The sequence below is a fragment of the Equus quagga genome, chromosome 3 (genome assembly GCF_021613505.1).
Source record: "Equus quagga isolate Etosha38 chromosome 3, UCLA_HA_Equagga_1.0, whole genome shotgun sequence".
In the NCBI taxonomy this organism is placed as follows: domain Eukaryota; kingdom Metazoa; phylum Chordata; class Mammalia; order Perissodactyla; family Equidae; genus Equus; species Equus quagga.
Window position 1 is genome coordinate 147969118 of NC_060269.1, and position 17861 is coordinate 147986978.

The 17861-nt window shown below is 45.5% G+C and overlaps 1 protein-coding gene across 4 annotated transcripts in view; it reads left to right on the forward strand.

Moving 5' to 3' along the window:
* Nucleotides 1-16837, forward strand: part of ZNF518B (zinc finger protein 518B) — a 20178-nt gene extending 3341 nt beyond the window's left edge. Inside the window, exons 2-3 of one of the 4 annotated variants that reach the window (XM_046656420.1) lie at nt 130-315; nt 10227-16837. In XM_046656420.1, the coding sequence (XP_046512376.1) occupies nt 10425-13670 (3246 nt within the window). In that variant the 5' untranslated portion in view covers nt 130-315; nt 10227-10424 and the 3' untranslated portion in view covers nt 13671-16837. Of the gene's footprint in view, nt 1-29; nt 316-1934; nt 2472-10226 lie in introns of those variants that run through there. The other 3 variants (XM_046656418.1, XM_046656421.1, XM_046656417.1) reach the window with 3 other exon arrangements.
* The last annotated feature ends 1024 nt before the right edge of the window (nt 16838-17861 follow it).

Genomic DNA, 17861 nt, shown 5'->3' on the forward strand with positions numbered 1-17861 from the left:
GGGGTGACGGGCGGGGGGGCCTGCGGGGCGGGGGCGGCGGGCCGCGGGGCGGGGGAGCCCAGACCCCGGGGGCGGCGGGGCAGGTCCGGGCGCCCGCCAGCCCGCCTTTGTGCCGCCGCGACCCCGCAGCCTCGCCCCGAACGCGCCGGCGGGACCCTCGGCGGGGCCTCGGGGCTGCGGAGCCGCCGGCCCGGCCTCCTCTGCCCGCCCCCGGCGTTTTAAATGATGCCTCTCCTGGGAGGATTTCTACCGGTCGGCTCCGAGCAGGAAGTGTCGTCAGGAGGCCATTTTTAAAGCCTCCTGCGGGCCTCGGAGGTAAGCGTTGACGTGGTCTGATTGTCAGTAGTTAGAAGAAACCCCCGCGGTCCCTCGAGGGACCAGGTCGCCATCCCATTGTGCCCGCGTCTTCCCTTCCCAGCACCCACGCTGTTAGATGTGGACTCGCCTCGGATGATGTGTACCATCGGTGTGAGTGTGCCAACAATAAACTTGAAAACCAGACTGGCATTGTCTTTCCTTGGGGGTCTGGGAGCGTGTGTCCAGCGATGGGCTTGTCCGTCGAGGACCTGTGCATCTTTTCCTGGGGAGGGGAGATGTTGAAGGTTTGCCTTGTTCCAAATGCTGATGTCACTTTTTGTGGGACTTCCCTATCTCAGCCTGCCCTTTTTTCTTGTCGCCTTGGGGTTGTTGGGCAGTTTAAGGCTTGGGAAACAACGCAGGTTGCAAAAGAATGACTATTTCTGAACCAGAAAGGGAAAGCTGAAGGAGAGAATGAAAGAAAACATTTAAGTCCCTCTGTGTACGTTGGGTATTTAATGTATCCCATTAAGATACCCCTGACTTTAAAAACTGGGGTAATGAACAATTTATCAACCTAACATTAAAGAATAAAAAGTAAAATACTGAGCACTTGTCCTTCTTAAAAATAAAAATCTACACAGCTGAACTGTAATGTTGTGTTAGAACCCTTAAACATTATCCTATAAATTTAGAACTGAAGTCACCAAGAGTAAGACAAACCGCTGTCTCCAGGAGCTTGCAGTACTTTCCCATAGAAGAGCAGAGAGAGAAAAAAGGAATGTATCTCTTTATCTCTGTCTGAGTCTTGTATGCAAAGTTCAACCCAGCCTGTGATGTGTGTACACAAATGGTTGTTTAGAAACCAATGTCATATAGTCTTTGAGTAGAATGTTTCTGCTTTTAAAATTGTACATCAATGTTATCTTAACCTACAGTGCATTTATTAGAGTTATTTTTTATCTTGGATCCAATATATTCTTGAAAAATAACACTTGTATGTATCCAGTTTTGTCATGCTGATAACATTCATTCCAAGTGCATTTTGAAAACAGACAAAGGAGGACGTTATTTATATTGGGCCTCCTTCCTGATGTATTATACCAAACTAATGTAGATTTTTAAATATGCAATAGCAATTTTTGAAAAACTACATTTCTCATACTGTATTTGCTTTTTACGTAAGGGGATCTGGGCCAGTTTTTGTGCAAGAGGAAGAACAAAGAACATTTTTATTATTGTCGCCATGAAGGCTGGCATTTCTTTCATTCATTGACTCATTCGTTCAACTAATATGTATTGAGTGCCTTCTGTGGCCAAGCCCTCTGCTGTTGACTGTGATAAACAAGGTCCTCACCACTGAGATTTTCCCAGTCTTGATTGTTCTCCAGCTGCCTTGCACAGACTGCATTTTCTTTGTTCACGTATGCAAACTCAGCCAACTGCCATTTCCAAGATCCATCCTTGGAGTGAAAGTGTCTGGAGACCATTTACTCCAGACATTCTCATCATGGGGTGGGGGGTGAGGAGGCGTCAGAATCACCTGGGAAGGGTTTTAAACCACGTGCCTGAACCCACCCCAGGAAAAGGGCATTCTGAGTCATTAGGTCACCTGAGTCCTGGGAAACCTTTTTTTCCTTTTTAAGCTCCCTATGTGCTTTTGCCACACACTCCTGCTTGAGCAGCACTTTTGGGGCTTATTCCTCTTATTTTCTAGAAGAAAAGGGCCTGGAGAAACCAAGGAGGGGTACACAGGCCCAGGACTTAAGCCCAGGCCTGGCTTCCGTTGCAGGGCGCTGTGTGAGGTGCCTTGCCGCCCCCCCGGCTTCTGATTGTAGAAGCCTACACCAGGGCCTGACGTTGAGACCGGATGGGACTTGGGGCCTGAGAAGAGAAGGCCTGGAAGAGAAGGAAGAGCCCATGGGACTTGCCATGTTTTTGACTCCCATCTGCAGCTCGACGGCTCCAGACAGGAAGTAAGAACAGTGCCCAAGTGGCAGCAGATGCTGACTGTGACTTCAGTTCACAGCCTCGCACAGTGGGCTGGCAGAAAATAGAATTTAGATGAGACGCCAGCTGACCAGCCCTGTGACCTTGGAAAAGCCACATAACTTCTCCAGATCTGTTATCTTACCAGAAGCAGATAACGAAGATGTCCTTTGAGGAGTCTCGAGGTAATGTATGAATCCGCTTCTGCAGGCCCCCCTTCCACCTGACTTGGGCCACAGTGCTCCAGAATTGAGCTAGCTCACTGGCTAGCCACCAAGAATGTCCTGAGCAGACATTTACTGCCTTGCTGAAACCACCCATTTACTTCTCTGCATCTCCTATTCCTCTCCTTAAAGACGGCAGCCCACAGCAGGTGTGGGGTGAAACAGCCCTGGCTCTGCTCCTCGTTCTCACACCGCGCCGGGCCAGGCACTCCTCCAGGAACGTTAAGTTTCCCAGAATCTGCAAAGTTACACACTTTACACTTACACAGAGAGCATCAGTGATGATATTTCCAAGGTCAAATGGCTAAGCAAAGGCAGGACTCAGAGTCCCCTTGCCTAATCACCCCATTACAGTCCAAGGCAGTGGCCTTGCCCCACCTCCCAGCACCCGAGGGTGAGTTAGGTATTTTAAAGGATTGCACAAGAATGTTGGTACTGTTCTTGAGTTTCTGCACGCTGTGCACCTGTAACGTCAGGTGGTACTCAACATTGGCTGCGTGTTAGAATCACCTAGGACGCTTTCAAAACTCCTGACTCTCCCTCTCTCTCCCTCTCTCTCCCTCTCTCTCCCTCTCTCTCCCTCTCTCTCTCTCACACACACACACACACACTCTGGGGCCCAGACATCATTACTTCTAAAGCTGCCCAGGTAATTTTGGTGTGCAGTAGGGTGACCAACCATCCCAGGAACCTTTTTAAAAAATAAGTTAAAAGTCCTGGGCATATGACAAGTTGATCACCCTAATGCAGGCAAAGTTAAGAATCACCAGTTTAGTGTGACATAATTTCTTCTGTGTTTGATTATACTTTCTATTAAACTCAATCTATTTCTTCTACAAAATGTTAGTTTTTCTTTAATGCAAAAAAAGAGAAATACAAAAATTTATGTGTCCTTCATTTGTATCACCTTTAAAGACCTGAAGTCACTAGCTGTGCTTAATAACAGAATTTTGTAATACTGCTTGTAATACTACCTACTTTTTACCTTGTATGTTTTTTAACACTAACAAGAGCATATTTGCCAATTAACATTTTTTTCCCCACATGCAGAACTATAAGTTTTAGACTTGAAGAACTCTAGCACTGGTCATAGTCTTTTCTCTTGAAAGGTTTTCTCTCAAGCTGTTAAAAAACATCCTGTATAAGAACTTCCTTGTTTTCTGCCGTAGTCTCAATTGACGTGCTCAACAGCCTCAAGTATCCCAAAATAACTCCTTTGCAGCCAGGGGGTGAGGAAGAACAGCCTTGCCTCCAGCCCTGGAACTTGTGCTGCCTTGGACCTTTATCTCATCCGGCTCTTTGTTAAGCTAAGAGTTTCTGCTTCTCTGGAGATTACGGGACTCTTCCACATATGAAAGAGTCTTACAAAAATACTTCGACTCATTTCTTGACGAAACATGTACTGTTTGCCAAGCACAAGGTCACTGCTATCTGCCAAGCACAAGGTCACTGCTATCTGCATATACCTTTTCCTCACATCAGCCATGTAAATTAGGCATTATTCTCATTTTACAAATGAGAAAACTCAGGCTCAGAGAGGTGAACAAGTCCAGAATCACAGCTATTAAGTCAAAACCCTGGGTTTTGAACCTTGTTCACGATGTCCCAAAGTCATTGCTCTTTTGACTCTGTTACACTTTTCACCTGGAAAGCAGAGGAATCAAAACAGGGCTCTCTTGTCCAGCCTTCTTGCCCCATCCTCTGCCCCACGTGATCCACTTGGACTCAGAAGGAAATGTAGGATCCCAGAGGTCGGACATCTTTCAACAACATGTGGAAGTATTTTTTTTTGTCATTAAGATGGCCATCAGTTTGCAATTTGGTCCTTTCTAAGTGCAAAGTAGTTTGGCAAAAAGAAAATAATACTTAATTGATGTTTTTCCTTGTTTAGATCTATTTACCATTCAGTTCAATTCTGATTCTTTGTAATAAATGGTCTGAAAACGTTCTTGCCAAGTGAGGCAACAGTTTCTTGCTAAATACCATCCTGCTGGGGAAATATTAGCAGTTTACGTACCTAATGTTGGACTTTTTTTCTGATCAGGTATTACGTGTTTACATGCTGCTAGGCACTTTGGGGTAGAATGTTTTAAAATTTGGGTTACTGGTAAACATTTGTTAGACTAGCCTTTGCCAGGGCTAAATAGACAAAAAGAACAGAGACAGTTTTTGAGTGCCTGTGCCACCGGGCAAACTGCTCTGCGTACATCTTCTAGGTTGCTTCTCCTGATTACCCTCTAAGTTTGATGATATTAAAGCCTGATTCCTCTCCTGTCAGTGAATAGAGAGAAATCACTTGCCTAAGGAGCCAGGAAATAAGGGACAGAATGGGAGTTTGGACTGCACACCTTCCAGCTCCATTCCCATTGCTCTTCATGGCTACAGCAGCTCCAGCCCTGTTCTCGCAGTGGATGTGGTAGAAGCCACAATGAAAGGGCTTCTGGAAAGAGCTTCCTAAATGTGCTTCTCTGTCCAAGAAGGATGCAGTCAGTCAGCTAACACTGACTGAGTTTGGGGGCCTCTCTCCTGAGCAGGACAGCGTGTGATCCATGCAGCAGGCATGTGATGAGTTAGCCAGCCTTTTCTTACTTTTCACACTCACGTCTGGCCTGGAAACACCTTCATCTGCTACCTGCTACAGGGATATTTCACAGTTGAGCTGGGCTTGCAGAAGAAAAGGTAGTTCAGGAACCAGCCTGTACATAAACCTAAGGTGTACGAGGACTCTTGTAGATGAAGCATCTTTTCCATGGTGATTATAAGCACCTGTCCGCCACTTGGCCAGTTAGTCTAAGTGGATGGTTTTGCCCCAGAGGTAAATTACCTTTTAGGCTGTACAACCAAGCAAGTATAACTAAAATTTTAACAATGAGATTCAGTGTGTATTCTGGGAGCAATTGCCAGGCAGCTAAGAAGGCTTCGTTTTAGCCTCTTTGATTATTTATGTGATTGGCATCATTTCTTCTGTTTTCTTCTTTAAAAAATGGAAAATATTTTAACACCTTGATGTGTGAATAACTTATCTAAGCACTTCTAGTCACATTTTCACATTTAATCCTCATGACTACCCTGTGTGGTAGGTACTATTACTGTCTCTATTTTACAGTTGAAGGATGGGACAGTTGCCCCAGGTCACATACCTGGAAAGTGACAGGACTGGGAATTAAAACCTGTAATCTTATTCCAGAACCCATAGTTTTAAACGCTATTTTACCACTGATTTCTTTTCTAATTCTGTTGAACATTTGACATTTCCAGTATTTGGAAGTCAAATGCTTCCTCTTTATAAGGACTTAGGCAATCCTTCATGGTTTTTCTAGCCCTCAATGTCACTGAACTGGTTTTTAACAAACTCAGTATTTTTTCCCCTATTTCTCCATAATAAATCTTTAAGAAACTAGGGCAGGTAAGCTCAAAGACAAAAGAAAAGCTGCCAGCAGCAAATGCTGTGCTTCCCCAGGGAAAGGTGTGACAGCCTAGGGGAGCACATTTGAACATACTGTGCCGCTTCTCTTCCACGTGTCGGCCGTCGTCTTTGGCTGCTGCTATAGGTGATTCTGCATTAGGAAGCTCACTATATGCTGTTGAAAAGCAGGCAACTTAATATTAAATGGCCATCTTATTTATTGTATGAAAAGTTAATAATACTAAATATTTTCTGTGTTTTTGAGAACGCTCCTAAGTCATCTAAAACTGTGTTTCTAGTCCTAGGAGGTTGAATGCAGAGGTTTTGTAACAGGTCTTGCGAGTGTGGAAGGCAGGTGAACACCGACGCCGATGTTAGTGACTCACTGAGTGCCTCTCAGCGTCAGGCACATGCACAGCCCTCATCTTCAGTGTTTTTATATAATCGTTGGTCATCAGTCCACTGGGGAGTAATTTGCCAAGAGGGCCCAGCTTCTTCGGTGGTTGTACCTGAATGTGAGCCAGATAGAGGAAGGCACCTAGAAGGAACAGGGGCTCAGGAGCCTGTTGCTCAGGTGTGCCTCCTGCGGCCTCAGGCGTTGTCCCCCTGTGAATACCAGTGTCATGTTACCGTGTCCATTTATCTCTTTTTTGGGGTGTTACATCTGAAATCTTTTCCCCCAGCACTAGCCACACAAGTTGCAGAGGCCAAAGAGAACTTTGCTTGTTTTAAAGAAGCCTGACATCTTTTCACCTGGACTGAGGGAAGTGCCAATGTAAAAACATTTCATTATTTTGAGGAGGGTTTAGAAGCCAAGATCCTTTCCAACAGGCAGCGTAATTCAGTCATGGCCTAGATGTCTTGCCCCCCCGTTAAATTGTATTTTCTAATCACAGGCTCACGCTTTATACGGGCAGTTGCTCCTCTGGATTCTTAATTCAGATAACTGCTGGGATGGTTCTGAGGAGCACCTCCCGGAGGCCCCTGCGTTCCTCAGGCCCTGTGGCTGGCTTGGTTAATTCTTTAGGGACTTTCCTCCATCAGCATACTCTCCACTTCTTGCTAGTGTACATGATCTTATTGTCCAGTCTCTTAGATTTCAAGTCTTTAGTTTTAGGAGAAATGACACCACCAAGTTTTAAAAGGACTTAGAGAGAAAATGGCAAAACTGCCTCCTGTGATCTTTTGAAGAATCCTGGAGGCTGGGAAAGGTGCCTGAAAACTGAAAATGCACAAATGGAGTCCTGGTTTGGTTGATTCTTCAAATAGAGAACTCTTGTCACATGATTCATTTGAGAATTTCTTAGGATTAATGTGTAAGGTCTTATGTTGAAAGAGTTGGTAAGCAAGTTGTGCCAGGCAAGTAAGTTACTTTCTTCTTTTCTTTCCTCTCCTCTCTTTCTGTCTTCTTTCTTTCTCTCTTTCTTTCTCCCTCTCTACCTCCCTCCCTTCCTTCCTTCCCTTTCTTTTCTTTTTTTTTTTTCTTTTTTTCCCCTCCTCTTTTTCTTCTTCTCCCCTGCCCCTTTCTCTCCCTCTAACTAGTAGGAGTATGAGGTTGTTAGATGAGACCAGAGATGTATAGATTGACTGGTTTAGAAATCTTTTGAATAGAATGAGAACTAAGAACTAGATGAGAGAAGAGGTTTGCAGATGAATGACTACTGTATCAAGAGAAGTTGTTTGTAGCTCCAGAGTCAGGATATAAGAAAGAAAATTACGAGGAGGCTAGTTTCAGTTGCATGTAAGGGTAAATTCTTGACAGTGAGGACTATGTGAAAATAAAATGAGCTGCCTAGAGAGAGAGGCAATGTTCTGTTTATGGCATTATTACAGCACCAATTGTATGATCAACTGGTGAAGATGTTTTAAAGGATGTAAATGTTGCTGGAAGTTTCAGCCAAGGATTTCTCATACTGGCTTTTCATCAGAATTACATGGAGTGCCTTTACAAACCGCAAATGTCTCTTTCCCGTCCCTCTTCCCACCGAGATCTGGCTTCGCTCGCTTTGGGATGAAACTCCGGAATGTCTGTGTTAGCTGTGATTCTGATGCTTCTCTGGATTTGGGAACCACTGGACCAGATCCCTTTGCAGCCCCTTCTCAGCCTCTGCGTTCTTTGGGCCAGTGGTTTGCTTGGGTTCCGGTTGCAGCCACTGCTTCCTCTCTCTTAACGGGATGAGAATGTTGATGAGAGTAGCATTCTTAGATGATAAAAAGTCTGATTTCAGGGATCGGCTCTGTCAGACTGGGCCTAGAAATCATCTAGATGAGCAAGCAGACGCAAACGGCTGGCTTGCTTGAGGTCATTTGATTAGTAGCAGAAGTTCTGAGTGTCACTTCTGTCTCCCTTCACTGAAGCCAGTTTACGAGTCTGGAAAATAAAGTGTGCATCAACTTCTACTGGCGACTCCTCTGAAAGTCCTACCTGTTGTACATACCAGGAGTGCAGTGGAAAATACAAGTCCTTGTCTTTGCCCTTGCCTGTTTGCCAGTACGAGGCATTCACATGTCCTGTCCTGTCCTGTTTGCAGTTTCCTTGCAGAGGTACGTCTTTGAACATTGAGGGCATAGCGCCTTGCAACTCCCCAGGCCTTTGCCAGCTTGATGTCTAAGTGTCACATATATGCTTAAGGTAGGGCAAGTCTGATTGAGTCTCTTGCTGCCGCCAGGGCTTGATCGCATGCTGGGAACTGCTTTTGAAAGGAAGCAGCAAAATAGGGAAAGACAACACTGCAAAAGAAAATAAAGCTGGGTATCAAATATGGTATGTTCTTACGGTGCTTTCCGAAAATGCTTTTAACAGACGGGTTTTATGCTAGATCTGAATATGCAGTAATTGTTTCTCTCGACCCTGCAGAGACCTTCTGCTCCCCCCGATCAGCCTTTCAGACTGACTTTGCGCGGCTCCTGGCCTGTTGCAGTGTGCAGGAGGCAGCTGCGGATTCTCCTCACTGCTGCCCACCGTTGGGCACACACTTGCCCCGTGCGCCTGTGTGCCTCTTGACACTTAGAGAAGCACTTGAAAACTTCAAAAGTGTTCTCTTACGCTCCTTAATGTTTCAGCCACGGTCGTCGCACTGTGGGAGAGGTTGGAGAAGTGTCCTTGATTCTGACTGCCAGATGGAAAAATGGCGGCTCAAAAGGGTTAAGTGGTTTTTTAAGGTCATAAAAGAAAGGCTTTTAGCAGATCCCAAACTAGAATCATTTTTGTTTGGCCTCTAGTTCTGTGTATTCTGAAAATAGAACATGATTTAAAGATAATTATCGATTTTTGTATAAAAATTAGTCACTGTGTTTATTCATATCATGGTATTGCTCTGGAAAACATTTGCACCTGTGCTGCCACCATCTCGCTGGGTCTCCTGCCGCCATCACTTCACCCTCACAGGCGCCGTCCTCGCAGCAGCTGGAGGCTGGTGTTGCCGCGAGCCCCTTGCTGTTCCTCTTGTGCTCAGGCCAGCTTCCCACAGACCTTCACCCCCTCCCTGCTCAAGCACCCTCTCCCAGAAGCCTCAGTGCCTGTTCCCTGGCTGCGTCAGGGCTCTGCTCAAATGTCAGCTGATGGGGAGGCCTTTCTTGACGATCCACACCTCCGTGCCCCGACCTTCCAGCCTCATCACAGATATACACCCTAGTGCCCCTCTTTATACCCCATGAGGGGGTAGAGCAAACCAGAGACTGATTTGCTTCTGGTCCCTGCCCTGCAGGACTTAGACCAGTGCCGGCACATGGTAGATGCTTAATAAGATGTTGAAGGAGTAAGGATTTGTCTGCCTAGTGTCGCCAGTAAATTATTGGCTGCTTACCACTTGTGAAAGCAGGTGGAGCGTTTGCGGTGAGTTCGATCCAGGCAGATAATCAGCTGCAATGTAGAAGCATTGGACACCTGAGCCGAAGCCCTGGCTCCACCACTTGATAACTTGCATTTAGAAGCGGATAGCAACCTCCTCTACACGGCTTTAGAGAGGTCAATGTGAAGTTATACCTGGGAAACTGCTAGGATGCTCCCAGTGACACTTGAAAATAACTTTTCACTGACGGAAAGCTGCTCTGAATGACTGCCGTGATCTCCTCGCCTGTGTTTATGTTTGATCCAAAGCAATGAGTTTCAGGAGACTGAGTCTGAAGATTAGGCTTGTTATTTCCCAGCTCTTTTGTTATGTATTACTATCAAGTTGTGTCTAAGATAAGTCGAGATTTAGCATAAAATTCCCAAGGTCATTGAAATGTAGAGTACGTTTGGAGACAGCTTAGCTAAACCTTAAGTTCACCTATTAATCATGCTCTGTGATTTCTTTTTTCCCCTTTAGTGTTGCCTGGAATATCAGAGAATTGGAAACAACTATATTTTGGGATTATGTACCTACTCTGGTGGCATATAAGAAAAGATAATTGTCTGCTCCCAGGAAGTAGCTGCTTCTCTCCTAATCACAAAGTATATTGAAGGATGCCTCCTAAGGATCGTATCATTTGAAATCTTTCTGCATTTCAATGGACTCTTCTTAGAAATGCAAATAAAGAAGATGAAGGATATTGGACAGCAATTATATACTCCACAAGTGAATGATGGACCTAATTCCTTGACCATGTCACCCAAACAACCTAATGCTAACAGAGCAACTCGACCAGATAGACAGGAAGCTCAGACTCTTTTGTATCAAGGCTCAGAGGCAGAGGCTGCCATGATGACCATTGCTACATGTGTAAAATGCAAAAGTGTTCACAAAATCCCTCTTCAGGATTTGAAAAAGGGTACTGGGCAAAGCCAGAAGGAAGACAGATACGTTTGCTTCAAATGCAACCTGGGCGTGGCTCCTCCCCAATTTCATTTTGTGAACAGTAATCCCAGTGCTGCCCATGTAGGAAATAAAACTGAAACCATCGCCAGTTCCGTCAGTAACAAATTTAAGGTAAGGAACTTTAAGCCAGGCAAATACTATTGTGATAAATGTCGATTTTCCACCAAGGACCCTCTGCAGTACAAAAAGCACACGCTTCAACATGAGGAGATTAAGTTCATCTGTTCTCACTGCAGCTACATTTCCTACACAAAAGGAGAGTTTCAGAGGCACTTGGTGAAACATACAGGCATATTCCCCTATCAGTGTGAGTACTGTGACTACGGTGCTATTAGAAATGATTATATTGTCAAACACAGGAAGAGAGTACACGAGAGGGCTGGCGGAAAACGGCCGCCCAGAACTGTGGCCAAGCTGGAGCCCAAGAGAATCAGCACATCCAAACAAAACCCAGAGCTCGGAAAAGCTTCCCACCCAAGGACTACCTTCCAAAATAAGTTGTCAGATCAACTCTCAAGGTTCTCCCTCCACGCAAACAGAGACAAAATGCACCACATCATGTTGTTACCTGAATCAAGGGAATACCAAAAAGATGTGGTGTGTGTTCCAAATAAAGCGCCCCTGTCGGAGCCAAACGAAGTCAGTCTGTTTGAGAACAGGAGTGTGGAGGTGGAAGTGTTGTCCCCCTCGCAGGAGCCCGTACAGCCAGGAATGCCACTGACAGTTGTGGCCCCAGCGGAGCTTGTCGTCCCTGCAAACTGTTTAGCCCAGCTGATAGATGTGAAAGTTGTCAATGGAACACAGCAGCTCGTCCTGAAGCTCTTTCCTCTGGAAGAAAATAATTGCCTTGAACCTGGTGGGCCCGATGGAGGTAACTCTGAGCATATGACTAAAAAGGGTCCAAATGAACGGGAGAAAATGGTTTCTGTGGAACAAACAAAGTCACTAATGATTGAGGGGAGTGTCGGAAAACTTGCAGGCATTGATAATCTTCAATCATCGGCTCAGAAGCAACTTAAAAATGTGAAATGGGTAAGCTCTTATGACTTCTTCATGTCAAATTCTGGTGTGCACAACTATGGAGAGTCCCTTCTCAGCTCTAAGACTGTGGAGAATTTGCAGAAAAAAAGTAACATGTATCCACATAGAACTCCGCTTCCTTCTCTTGCCTTAAAAGGTCATTCTCCATCATCTGTAGCAAAAAACAGTGTTTTATGTGGTCTTGGAACTGCACCAAACCCGTTTCCATACAAAGCTGCAGTTTCTTTTACCGAAGATGGAAGAAATGTGCACAGTGACTCACAGCATCTATTTCCTCCTGCTGCATCGCCTGCAGCCATTTCTTTCTCTGGAGAAAAGAATTTATTGCCCATGAGTAAAACTGACTTGGAATCTAGAAGCGAGATCAGTATTCCTGTAAAAATGGTTCCGTCTAATAGGAGGTTGAAAGACAGCCAGACAGAGGAACAGAAGGCAGTTTCAAACATAGGCCAGCTGTCCTCTCCACATAAAAGTGAGTATTTACACATAAACATAACAGGAGAAGACAGAACCAGGTCTCAACAGCCTGGGGATAAACCTTTGGAACTAAAGAATTCTGAAAGGACTAATGACTCTTTTGAAGGCCCAATCATCTCTTCAGTATTTTCTCTGAGCTCTGGATCTGAAAATGTCCCTGAGGGCGTTAAGTGGAATAGTTCAACATCCAAAATAAAGTCAATTGAACTCTTGCGCAGAAAGATAGCTCAGTTAATTGAATCCTGTGGCAAGCCTTCATCTTTGGCTGCAAATAGTATGCATCGTCGTTCTGCAGGGCAGACATCAAAGGTAACTTCGAAAGCTAACCCTGAAGATATTCAAGACATTAATGTGTCATTTAGTGGCACTGACTATTCCACAGACACTCTCCAAAAACCTCAGAATGACTGTGGCCTTAATGGACAACTTGCTCATCAGCAAATATATCCACAGTTTGTAGAAGGCAGCAATGGGGAAACTGAAAGCAGAGTAGCCAGGAAGGCTCACGTTGCTACTCCAGTCCTGATCCCCAAAGGGGCTGTCTTGAGGGTTCTTAATTCCTCAGAGGATGCCCACATCATCGAGGCTACCTGTGAAGCACCTGTCAGCATCCCCTGCAGTAAGACACAGTTAACAAAACCTCTTCCGTTCTGCCCAGTGAAACAGACACACTCAGACTTACAGCCTTTGACAAGTGAAAGTGGGCCAATTGACATGTCCCAAAATCTTGACACATCTGTTCGGCCTAAACCAAGAAAAGAGAGTGCTACTTGCAGCACCACCCCTAGAAAACTCGGCCCCCTGCACAGACCACCAGGAAGCAGTGAATTGAGCAAGCACGGGAAACTGCTTTCCAGAAGTCTTCCTATAAGTAAAAATAAAACCAAACAAGTAAACTCATCCAAGAAGAGAAGCAAAATTCAGGCTGATCCCAGCCGCTGTCTCAAGGATCCTTCCATTTTTCAGGTGGCAAGACAACTTCGACTGATAGCAGCCAAACCAGACCAGTTGATTAAATGCCCCCGGCGGAACCAGCCTGTCATTGTGTTAAACCACCCTGACGTTGACTCGCCGGAAGTGACCAATGTGATGAAGGTAATAAACAAGTACAAAGGCAACGTCCTCAAAGTTGTCTTGTCTGAGAGGACTAGGTGTCAGTTAGGCATCAGACGGCATCATGTTCGGCTGACCTACCAGAACGCGGAGGAAGCCAGTCAAATAAAAAGGCAAATGATGTTGAAAATGAAACTTAAAAAAGTTCATAGAAACAACTACCAGGTGGTGGATTCGTTGCCCGACGACTCGGCACAGTGTATATTTAAGTGCTGGTTCTGCGGACGGCTGTATGAAGACCAGGAAGAGTGGATGAGCCACGGCCAGCGGCATTTGATAGAAGCCACTAGAGACTGGGATGTTCTTTCCTCCAAGGGCAAATAAGTTAAAAATTGGTCTTCGAAGCAAATTGTTTTTCTTACTTTTAGTTAATTCTGGTTTGGATTTTTTTTTTTCCTCCCTGACTTAATAGGAGAAACACAGGTTGTAGGAATAGGAGGATCGCTAATCCCTCAGACCCCTTGAAGGAGTGTTGAGAGCCGGGAGTCTTGACCTGAGAGACTTGACTGGACGTGGAAGGTCTTCGAAGCTCCTGACATAGTGCGCACAAATTGATGCACATGCATTTTCCTGGAGGGAAGAGGTGAAACTTTCAACAGATTTCTAGTAGGATCTGAGACTTTTCTTCGTTTAGCACCCTTTTTGTGAGTAGATACAAGTCTTTTCTGTTCCATGCAGAGGGCCAAGTTTAGAGAGTTTGACACATGCTCTTCGTATAGGAAAATACTACTGAAGGAGTGAACCCATGTCTTGGTGTGCACATCCACTTTTTTTGTTTGTTTTGCATTAACATGTCACCTGAATATTTGGTACCTAATGGAAATTATATTTTCTACCTTATTAGTTAACTTAAATTTGGGGATGGAGAAGTGGCCATTCTCTTGGATCCCTCGCTCACTCTGAGACTCGCACGCATCATCTAGAGCACAGAGAGTTGTGCGTTGGTCGGCCGTCATAGAGAATGATTCCAAGGCTTTGCCTGAACGCACTGCTTCAGGTACAGCAGGTGTTAAGGGAAGAAAGAAAACATTTTCGAGCTTTTGCTTTCTCTTTAAACATCTTGATTTATGACAACTGGGGAGGGAATGTGCCTTTTTGCAAAAAAGAGGCGGTCACAGAGGCAAAATAGATAAAATTGAGTCTCCTGTTTGCCCTTAGCACCCTCGCAAATATGAAGTAAGTAACCAGTTTCCAGTGTGAACAAACAGGCTTCTCACAACAGACAGAAACCTTAGGAAGGCAGTTCAAGGGGAGACTGCGAAGGAAGTGGGGCATCGGCGTGCCAGCCGTCCTCACTGGGAGCCGCCCTCGCCCCTCTGGGCCCGGACGCTGCTCCCAGGCCTGCTGAGCAGGCCCTCCTGCTCCGTGCCCTGCCTCTGCTCCCGCCCTGACCCTTTGTGCCCTTGAGGCCCCTTAGGTGTTCCCTCATGAAAATACTAAAACCAGAGACAGAATCAACAAAGTGGGGACATCCTCCATCTCTGTTTAGGGTACAGGAACCCTGTCCCAGGGCTTCCTTGACGGTAGCCCTCTGCCCCTAAGTCCTCGGCCCGCCGAGCTCCCCGGTTGCCCGCCTTCCCTAGGCTGCCCCTCGGGGGATGCTCCCGCTCCCCTGCGCCAGCGGCCGTCGGGGCTGCTGCTGCTCCGCGGCGCCTTCGGGCGCGGGAGGGCGAGCGGTCCCCGCGCCGGGCGCTGGGGGAGAGGCCCGGCCTCGGCTCCCGCGCAGCCCGGCGCCCCGCCTGCAGGCCGCGATGGCGCAGCCACGGGCGCCCGGCTTCCTCTCTGGAAGGCTGCGCCTCCCTTGGGGAGGTGATTAGTGCGCGAAGGAAGCTGGGGGCTGTCACGCTGGAAACAGACGGCAGCGCGATTTCTATTGTGTAGGGGAGTCCGTTGGAGACTTCCTGATTTTCTTGCCCACCGTGGCAAAGTCTTAGGTTATCCTCTGATAGGTGGGATCCTAATTCTTCTTCGTAGTTGGTTCTCATTACAGATAATCAGCATTTGTTATGTGTAATTCCATACATGATCGTTAAGTTGATTAATTGGTTAATTTTTATTGAAATTTAAAACTTGGATTTTTTTATGTGTATATATGTGTATGTACACATAAATATTTTTTACCATATGAAAACTGCAGTAGTCAATTTTCTGATTTCCTATTTTATAACGAAATTACATGGGCTGGAAAAATATAAAACTTTTTATATTCTAGAAAGAAATTATTTTGAAAGTACATTTTTATAATGGTCTGGTCTCATTTTTAGCAAATGAAAGCACAGTAAGTGATGGGTCTCATTTATATGAACAAATGGAGTAGAAACCCTGTGGATCGTTTCATTACATATTCAGTCCCAGTGCGTTTCTGGTTGGTGCTTTTGGGAAATGGACCTTGGGTACCACTTCACTACGTAAAGGAGAGCCTTCTCAAGTTGTATCCCTGTGTAGATTTTACCCCTCCAGCATGAAGGAAGGCTCCTAAGATGTTGAGAAGAGGAGAAGAAAAGGCTGTGATTTTTATTTTTTTCTCCTCCTATACCTCACTGCTTAGTAGCTTCTTTCCTGAAAGGGTAGACCATGACCTTTCAGGGAAGATGACCACGAATCAGGCCAGAGTGTTAAGTGTCAACGTGAAATATTTACATTTTGCAGCCTCAACTATTTTTCAAGCATTACCTAAAACTCAGCTTGTGTACTTGGATGGAGCTAAATTTTGTGAGTAGAAAATGTAGCTCAGCTTTTGGAGATTTTCAGAACTACAGTACTTTTTAAGGAATTAAGAGGGCTCCTGAAAGTTGTAAAAAAATGAAAAAGCAAAAAGTGACTGTCTCCCCTATATAAAGGACTTTAAAAATGGCCTGTTAACATGTAGATGAATGTCGTAAAGTGAGCATGTCATTTCTAACAAGACTGGAGAAGGTGGGGCAGAGCCGTGTTGAGTATTGGTGAACTCCTTACTTTGTGAAGGACCTCTACTCACAAGAATTTACTAATAGGACTTCTAAAATCATTTTAAACTTATTCTTTAAAGTAGATTTTCTTTCGGGGATCAGAAATGAGATGATCTTGATATGACAGAGTGAAAATTTTTTTTAAATCACTCAAAGTATACTCTACTCTAATAGATTATATTTTACTCAAATTTTTATCCCCAGCCCCAAACCTTTTGTGAGCCCCTGTAATGGGCCAAGTGCTGTTTGTTGAAGTAAGCTGAACACAGTGTTAACCCTCACAGGCTCCGTCCGTCTTGCTTTAGGACGTACCTTGTGAGCCATCCCAGACAAGGAAGACGTGATGCTGCTCGGCCTTTGGAAGAACGTTTGAATCTGTAAATCAGTATGAGCAGAAAACAAAACATTGCGTAACGTGTTTTAAGCATTATTCTAAGTCCTGCGTTAACAGTTTGTGAGTCTGCTGCTCTGGTTTTGAAACACGTTTGTACGTAGATATAGAAGTTGGCGTACATTTTGTTAAATAAAGCAACTGTAAAATGTTCTCTGCCCTTTGATTTCAAATGTTAAGCAAGGCGGCTGTGTATTACCCAGCCTATCTTGCGTAATGCGTTTCTGAGCCACATGAAGGCTTCCTTCTGCACAACACGGGGGCTTTGAATTCCACAGTGTGTGCGGAGTCAGGTGCACTGCTGGTCAAGCACGTGCACCCTGAAACGAGGCCAAGTTACCTTGTTTTGCTTTGGCGTCAATTCACAGGAGGTGCTAGTCTGGGCATCAGTGGCAGTTCACACCATGGTCAGTGGCCTCATCAGAGAATGTATGTGGGCACTCAACCTGCCACCCGTGCCTGGCCTCTCCTCCAGGAGAGGGGCTTGGGGGAAGACCCCGCACAATTGTTGAGCCTCCACATGAGTGTAGTTGCACTGTCGACGTCCTCTGGGCAAATATAATAGATCCTTTGCATCTGATTCCACGCATATTCGAGAGGAAGTACGAGGGTATTTGAAGAGGGGGCTTAATTCCCTCATCTCATTCCCAGTGTCCAAGGAGTCAAAAAGGGAAAAGAATTGGGCTTGAGACGAATATTGGCAGACCCTGAGAAAAACAAAGAATGGGATGTGAATTGCTTAAATTCAGCAATTTGGCTGATCATTATCTGAGTTGGAATGAGTCATTATCCTCTAATCCTATAGGTCGAGTCTAACACATTGTCACCTTTGGTTATTTCGTGGAAGCCTGAAGTGGGGTTTGTCTGAGGCAGGGACTGCCAGGGGGGCTTCAGAGAGGGGACTTGGGCAGAAACTGACTTCAAGGCCATTAAGTTAGGAAGTGGCCATCACTAATCCACATTTAGTAAGAAAACTGAAGCTCAGAAAGATGCGTGACACCTCATTCGCCAGGTCCACATGAAGACGAGGGGAGTAATGTGTCGGACAGTGTTTTGGCCGGAAGCACCGCCCTCTGCCCTCGTGTCTGTAAAGCTCTTTGCTTTGCAGTATGGGAGCCTTCTCCTGCCACAGGTTACACGCAGCATGAACTGCCTCCTTGAGGTCACAGCGCGTAT